The sequence below is a fragment of the Lactuca saligna genome, chromosome 5, assembly GCF_052625555.1.
Source record: "Lactuca saligna cultivar CGN05327 chromosome 5, ASM5262555v1, whole genome shotgun sequence".
Taxonomy (NCBI): Eukaryota; Viridiplantae; Streptophyta; class Magnoliopsida; order Asterales; family Asteraceae; genus Lactuca; species Lactuca saligna.
In genome coordinates, this window is record NC_136421.1 from 35,223,456 (window position 1) to 35,231,357 (window position 7,902).

The following is a 7,902-nucleotide window of genomic DNA, read 5'->3' on the forward strand; positions in this document are numbered from 1 at the left end:
GTTATATACAGTGCACATGTACGAATTAAAACAATACTTATATAGTATAAATTCAAATAATCACACACGAGCTAAATAGCAAACACAATCATCAATACAAAGGTGTGAGAGAACTCACCTTGAGTGAGTATTAAGGATGGCTAACAATCAAATAATGCTACCAAGCTTGAGCAAACTTCAAAACCTCGCCTAAGAAGGACTAAAGGTTAGAAAGGAGAAGTAACGAAGCTATGAGTTGAGAAAAGAGTAATCACAGCAAGGTCTCTAAAACAGACCTGCTGTTCAAAACGGAATAACTCCAAAATCTAAAACAGAAACATAGCTTTAACTAAATTTATAGGAAACTATGATTGCTCTGGATTCCACAACTATAAAGAACTCATTCTAACTCCAAAAGATGAATTAAATATGAATTTTACAAAATGGTGTATCACTTCTGTCTCCAACAATACAGTCAAGTGATGTTGGCCAATTCTACCCAACTTGTGAGTAGAATTAGTACAAAATAAAATTAAGAGAAGTAAAGGACATACAAGTGAAAGTCTCAGAGTTGGAATTGAATGAAAAGCGTCTCTCAAACTCCATATATAAAATTCACATTGTGGACAATCACAGCACCAGAAAAAGCTGGTGACTGCCCACTGACCTAGAGTGTGGATCCATTATACCCAATTTATAATTGGAAATAACACCCCATATTCTCCAGATCTTAAATTCATAATATAAGGAACATATACAAACTTGGAATCACTCTGGATCCTTTTCCAAGCCTTAGAAATGATGAAAACAAAATGACATATCAGAACTGACCCGGATCAGACCTAACAGCAAATATGCCATTCTTTCACATAGATAAAGCCCTTATCAGTGAGTTTGGCCTTCTTAAGAAAGTTATCCAACTCAATTTGTGAACTTTTGGAACTGGTTTGGGGTTCGTTTGAGTTCTAGAGCTCCAGATATGATTTTTATAAAATGACTACAGATCTGATGGAAAACAGAATCGTAGCCACCCATGATTCCTTTTTGGCTTATCCATCCTTCTCCTTTTGAAACACATTTTAAGATGTGTTCATCATCCCAATTCAGTCCCCATGATAATGGTGGTACTAAAAAGGGTTAGGGATCATTAGGATTTCATTTAGCCACAAGGATGTAATAATAATCAACATGAAAATAAACATAAGCACATAAAATCATCATTCTCCCTTTTAGGGTTTCCATGATCTTTTGCCACATGTAATCCCCTAGATCCATCATCCACCATATATGGGGTGAAGATAGGATCTTGACATGATGTATAACATACAATTACAATAAAATAAGAATGAGAAAAGGTGAAGATGAAATAATAAAACTAGAACAAGGTTATGAATCAAGTCGTAAGAAAGGATAAGGAGGTTCATACCAATACGAATCAAGGCTGGAAATGAACAAGAATTAGGCTCCAAACAGCCCCTTGGCTGCTCTTGATCCCAAAGAGAGAGAGAGGGACGATTTTTAAGAGAGAGGGAGGGTTTAGAGTGTTTTCCTTGTGTGTGTTCCAAATGATTCAATTTACACATTAAGTACTATTAACTATATGGACTTTGCAAATAGGCCCATAGCCCATGGACTTCAATAAAAGGAGTTTACAAGATGATCAAAAGAGTCCAATAACATAAGAAATCAGACATTGGTTAAATAAATTAACCCAAGGTTACAAGGATAATTAAATTAAAATAACCAAATGTACTGAGAAAACCCGGGGCGTTACAACTCTCCCCCACTAAGGACGGACTTCGTCCTCGAAGTCAACACCTAGAAACAGATCCGGATAATGAGCCCGGATCTCGCATTCCGGTTCCCAAGTCCATTCTGAACCCTTCCTATGTTGTCACTACACCTTAACCAGGTTTATAGTCTTGTTGCGGAGAGCTTTCGTCTTTCGTTCTAAAATAACGATTGGTTTCTCAACATAATTGAGATGCTCGTCAATTTGTATGTCCTCCAGTGGTATCACAGCGGTCTCATCAACAACGCATTTTCGTAACTGAGACACGTGGAACATATTATGAATTAGACTAAGCTCGTCAGGAAGCTCTAAACGGTAAGCCACCTTCCCCACACAGGCTATGACCTTGTAGGGTCCAATGAATCGAGGTCCGAGCTTTCCCCGCTTCCGAAATCGAATCACACCTTTCCAGGGGGAGACTTTAAGCAACACATAATCTCCCACCTAGAACTCAAGATTGGAGCATCTTTTGTCGGCATAACTTTTCTGACGACTGCTCGTTGTGACCAAATGATCCCGAATCACTTGGATTTTCTCCGTAGCCCGTAGCATGATATCGGTACTCCCAAGTACCCTCTGCCCAACCTCGCCCCAACAAACGGGCGTCCTGCACTTCCTCCCGTACAAGGCTTCATATGGAGGCATTTTAATGCTTGAGTGATAGTTGTTGTTATAAGAAAACTCAGCTAGATGTAGATGGTCATCCCAACTACCCCCAAAATCAATCGCACACGCCCTAAGCATGTCCTCCAAGGTCTGAATCGTGCGCTCACTCTGCCCGTCTGTCTGCGGATGGAAGGCGGTAGTAAAATGTAATCGTGTGCCCAATTCCTCTTGAAACTTCCTCCAGAACCGAGAGGTAAATCGGGTGTCTCGATCGGAGACGATAGAAACGGGCACCCCATGTAATGAGACAATCTCCCGAACAAAGATCTCGGCTAATTTCTCCGCCGATGAGCTCTCCTTTATAGCCAGAAAGTGAGCACTCTTAGTGAAAGTGAGCACTCTTAGTCAAACGATCAACAATCACCCATATCGTATCTGATCCTTGGGCAGTTCTAGGAAGTTTTGTAATGAAGTCCATGGTTAGATGCTCCCATTTCCATTCAGGAATCTCCAATGGTTGCAACTTCCCATGCGGTTTCTGGTGTTCCACCTTGACCTTCCGACAGGTCATACATTCTTCCACAAATCGAGCCACATCATTCTTCATTCCATGCCACCAGTAAGCCTCATGAAGGTCCCGATACATTTTAGTAGCACCAAGATGGATAGAAAATTTTGACTTATGAGACTCATCCATTAGGGTTTTTCGATTTCCCCCGGTATATGGAACCCAAACCATACTGTAGCGAGTCAGCAAACCCCGCCCGTCTCGTTCCATCTTAGGCAACTCTTTCCCAATCTTCTCACGCCTGATGTTTTCCTCCAGTATTGCCGTCTTTTGGGCGTCCCGGATTAGATCTAACAAAGACGACACCATCGTGATCCGGATACACTTAGCTCGAATCGGTTTGGCAGATTGTTTACGACTGAGAGCATCAGCTACCACATTAGCTTTACCGAGGTGGTAATGAATTTCACAATCATAATCTTTTACCACATCCAACCATCGGATCTGCCTCATATTCAAATCCCGTTGCTCGAACAAATATTTTAGACTCTTATTTTCAGTGTATATGATATACTTCACTCCATAGAGACAGTGTCTCCAAATCTTAAGAGCGAAAACAACAGCCCCAAGCTCCAAATCATGAGTGGGGTAGTTTCGTTCGTGGGGTTTCAGCTGTCGGGAGGCATAGGCTATCACCCTATCTCGTTGCATTAACACGGCACCAAGACCTTGAAGCGATGCATCACAGTAAACCACCATATCCTCAACCCCATCAGGTAAGGCCAAAATCGGAGCATCACACAATCGTTTCCTTAGCTTATCAAACGCCAGCTGCTGCTCCGGGCCCCAAACGAAATTCATTGATTTCTTGGTCAATCGGGTGAGTGATAAGGCGATTTTAGAGAAATTTTCAATGAACCTCTGGTAATAACCGGCTAAACCCAAGAATCTGCGAATTTCAGAAGGTGTTTTTGGAATCTTCCATTGTTTAACCGCATTAACCTTGGCTTGATCGACCTTAATACCGTTTTCTCAATGTCAGAGGGTGAGTACGGAATGTTGTTTTCTCAATGTCTTCTTCACGAACCCGCATCTGATGGTAACCGTAACGTAAATCAATCTTGGAAAACCAAGATACTCCCTGAAGCTGATCGAAAAGATCGTCAATACGTGGCAATGGGTACCTATTCTTTATAGTGCGCTTGTTTAGCTCCCTATAATCAATACACATTCGCTGGGATCCATCTTTCTTCTTCACAAAGAGAATAGGAGCACCCCAAGGCGAGCAGCTTGGCCATATAAACCCTTTATCACTTAGTTCTTGAAGTTGATCTTGGAGCTCTTTCATTTCAGGTGGTGCCAAGCGGTAAGGACATTTCGCTACCGGAGTCGCACCTGGCACCAAATCAATGCGAAACTCCACTTGCCGAACAGGTGGCAAGCCAGGGAGTTCCTACGGAAAGACATCGTTGAAGTCGGAAACGATAGGAACGTCGTCTAGTGCTATAGCAGAAGAGCAAGAAGCCATAGTCAGGCGGGGAATGTCCCCCTGAATAATAAGTTCTCCACCTCTAGGGTTTCGAACACGAACTTGCTTCTTATGATAGTGGATTTCCGCATCAAACGCATCAAGCCAATCCATGCCTATGATAACGCAGAGCTCTCGCATCGCAATAGGGATAAGATCAATAGGGAATTCAACTCTAGAAAACTCGAGAGTGCAACCCCGATAGACATCGGTGACATAAATATTGCGGTTGTCGACAACATCGACAACCATTAGGTGAGCCAATTTTCCGATACTACGCCCCAAACGATTAATAAACGTGTGAGATACAAAAGAATGGGTAGCACCGCTATCAAACATAACAACATCGGGCTTGGAATCTAGCAAATAAGTGTCTGCCACTGTCGTTGTAATCACCGGCTCCTCCACAGTCATCTGGTGAGCACGACCTCGTGTCACCATAATGGTTCCCTTAGAGGATGATGCAATTGCAGGATTTGTACCCCTGTCTCCTTTACCAGTCTTCAACTTCGGGCATTCAGGCTTCTTGTGTCCCGTCTCGTTGCAGTGATAGCAGACGGGAATTGTAGAAGTAATATGAGGTACTGCACTCGCAGGGGGATCCCTACAATTCTTCCAATGATCCCTTGCTTTTTGTAGTTGTAGCATATCAACATATTTTTCTCGCCCTGAAGACGTCCTAGACTCATACCTTGACTTACTACCCTGCTTTTGCGTTTTCTGGGCATCTCTAGATGTCTTGGAAGAGGTGTCATTGGCCTTCCTCTTGGACTAGGTCTATAACTCGATTTCCCTCCTCCTCGCTACATTCATGATCGCAGATAAATTCGAGAACTTCTGCATGCTAACAAATTCCCGAATCTCGATACGTAGGATGGCCGTGTACCGGCTGACTAACCAGGCCTCGTTCCCAGCAAACGAGGGGCAAAAAGATAGCATCTCCAAGAACTTGGCGTTCAGGTCACTAACGGATTCGGTAGTCTGCTGTAAGGCCATGAACTGTTGCTGCATCCGCTGCTGCTCCACCTTAGGCACATATTGTGCCTCGAACCTCTCCACAAATTGGTCCCAAGACATGGCCCTCACTTCGTCTTCGTTCAATAGAGCGGTGATGGTGTTCCACTATGTCTTTCCCCTTTTTCACAGCTGATTCATGGCGATCACTGCTTTGTACTAGTCCGACCAAGCCAAGGGGTGACAAATGTCACATTCATTCCGACGCCTGCAGGGCGTCAAGTACTCGATTGTCAATCAGTATGGTTAGAAGTATCTCTATGTTTACCTTATAATTCATGGCCTTAAGGTAACAAGAATTATCGCTATATGTGACACCCAATTTTTTTTTGCAAAAATTTTAAACTTTTAAAACCCATCTTAAATTAAATTAAAACAACTGAAATAGTCATAACATAATCCATCAACTTAATAATCATATAAAATAAGTGCGGAAGTAATAATAACAATAAGGTCCCAACAAAATAACTAGTAGCGATGTCCCGATGCTCCATGTCAAGCCTTAGCCTCTTTAATCTTAACACCTGAAAAGTTATAAGGGAAAAACGTAAGCACGAAGCGTAGTGAATTCAAACACAGACATTGTACTAAAGTTCATATTTACTAGCCCTAATCCATTTTCCAATTATAATGATAAAGGCAAAGAACGAATCAATGTCTATATTACGAGAAGGACTTGTAGGTTTGAACCGCACCGGGAAGATCCCGTATCATTTGGCCCTAATCACCGCACCTCACGAAGAGTATTACGTTGGTGATCTTACCTACCCACCGCACCGGTAAATCCGTATCCTTTGGTGGTGTCCCCATATCCATAATTAGTTACATACAGTGCACATGTACGAATTAAAACAATACTTATATAGTATAAATTCAAATAATCACACACGAGCTAAATAGCAAACACAATCATCAATACAAAGGTGTGAGAGAACTCACCTTGAGTGAGTATTAAGGATGGATAACAATCAAATAATGCTACCAAGCTTGAGCAAACTTCAAAACCTCGCCTAAGAAGGACTAAAGATTAGAAAGGAGAAGTAACGAAGCTATGAGTTGAGAAAAGAGTAATCACAGCAAGGTCTCTAAAACAGACCTGCTGTTCAAAACGGATTTACTCCAAAATCTAAAACAGAAACATAGCTTTAACTAAATTTATAGGAAACTATGATTGCTCTGGATTCCACAACTATAAAGAACTCATTCTAACTCCAAAAGATGAATTAAATATGAATTTTACAAAATGGTGTATCACTTCTGTCTCCAACAATACAGTCAAGTGATGTTGGCCAATTCTACCCAACTTGTGAGTAGAATTAGTACAAAATAAAATTAAGAGAAGTAAAGGACATACAAGTGAAAGTCTCAGAGTTGGAATTGAATGAAAAACATCTCTCAAACTCCATATATAAAATTCACATTGTGGACAATCACAGCACCAGCAAAAGCTGGTGACTGCCCACTGACCTGGAGTGTGGATCCATTATACCCAATTTATAATTGGAAATAACATCCGATATTCTCCAGATCTTAAATTCATAATATAAGGAACATATAGAAACTTGGAATCACTCTGGATCCTTTTCCAAGCCTTAGAAATGATGAAAACAAAATGACATATCAGAACTGACCCGGATCAGACCAAACAGGAAAGATGCCATTCTTTCGCATAGATAAAGCCCTTATCAGTGAGTTTGGCCTTCTTAAGAAAGTTATCCAACTCAATTTTTGAACTTTTGGAACTGGTTTGGGGTTCGTTTGAGTTCTAGAGCTCCAGATATGATTTTTATAAAATGACTACAGATCTGATGGAAAACAGAATCGTAGCCACCCATGATTCCTTTTTGGCTTATCCATCCTTCTCCTTTTGAAACACATTTTAAGATGTGTTCATCATCCCAATTCAGTCCCCATGATAATGGTGGTACTAAAAAGGGTTAGGGATCATTAGGATTTCATTTAGCCACAAGGATGTAATAATAATCAACATGAAAATAAACATAAGCACATAAAATCATCATTCTCCCTTTTAGGGTTTCCATGATCTTTTGCCACATGTAATCCCCTAGATCCATCATCCACCATATATGGGGTGAAGATAGGATCTTGACATGATGTATAACATACAATTACAATAAAATAAGAATGAGAAAAGGTGAAGATGAAATAATAAAACTAGAACAAGGTTATGAATCAAGTCGTAAGAAAGGATAAGGAGGTTCATACCAATACGAATCAAGGCTGGAAATGAACAAGAATTAGGCTCCAAACAGCCCCTTGGCTGCTCTTGATCCCAAAGAGAGAGAGAGGGACGATTTTTAAGAGAGAGGGAGGGTTTAGAGTGTTTTCCTTGTGTGTGTTCCAAATGATTCAATTTACACATTAAGTACTATTAACTAGATGGACTTTGCAAATAGGCCCATAGCCCATGGACTTCAATAAAAGGAGTTTACAAGATGATCAAAAGAGTCCAAT

The 7,902-nt window shown here is 40.9% G+C and overlaps 1 protein-coding gene across 1 annotated transcript; it reads right to left on the reverse strand.

The window, feature by feature from the left end:
• Nucleotides 1-4,338: 4,338 nt before the first annotated feature.
• On the reverse strand, nucleotides 4,339-5,061 carry LOC145045186 (uncharacterized). The gene has a single exon (XM_078993531.1). It carries the CDS (start codon nucleotides 5,059-5,061, stop codon nucleotides 4,339-4,341), a length of 723 nt encoding a protein of 240 aa, XP_078849657.1.
• Nucleotides 5,062-7,902: the final 2,841 nt, after the last annotated feature.

Excerpts from the sequence above, each read along its gene's own strand:
- LOC145045186 (XM_078993531.1), bottom strand. The coding sequence starts at position 5,061 with ATGCTACAACTACAAAAAGCAAGGGATCATTGGAAGAATTGTAGGGAT.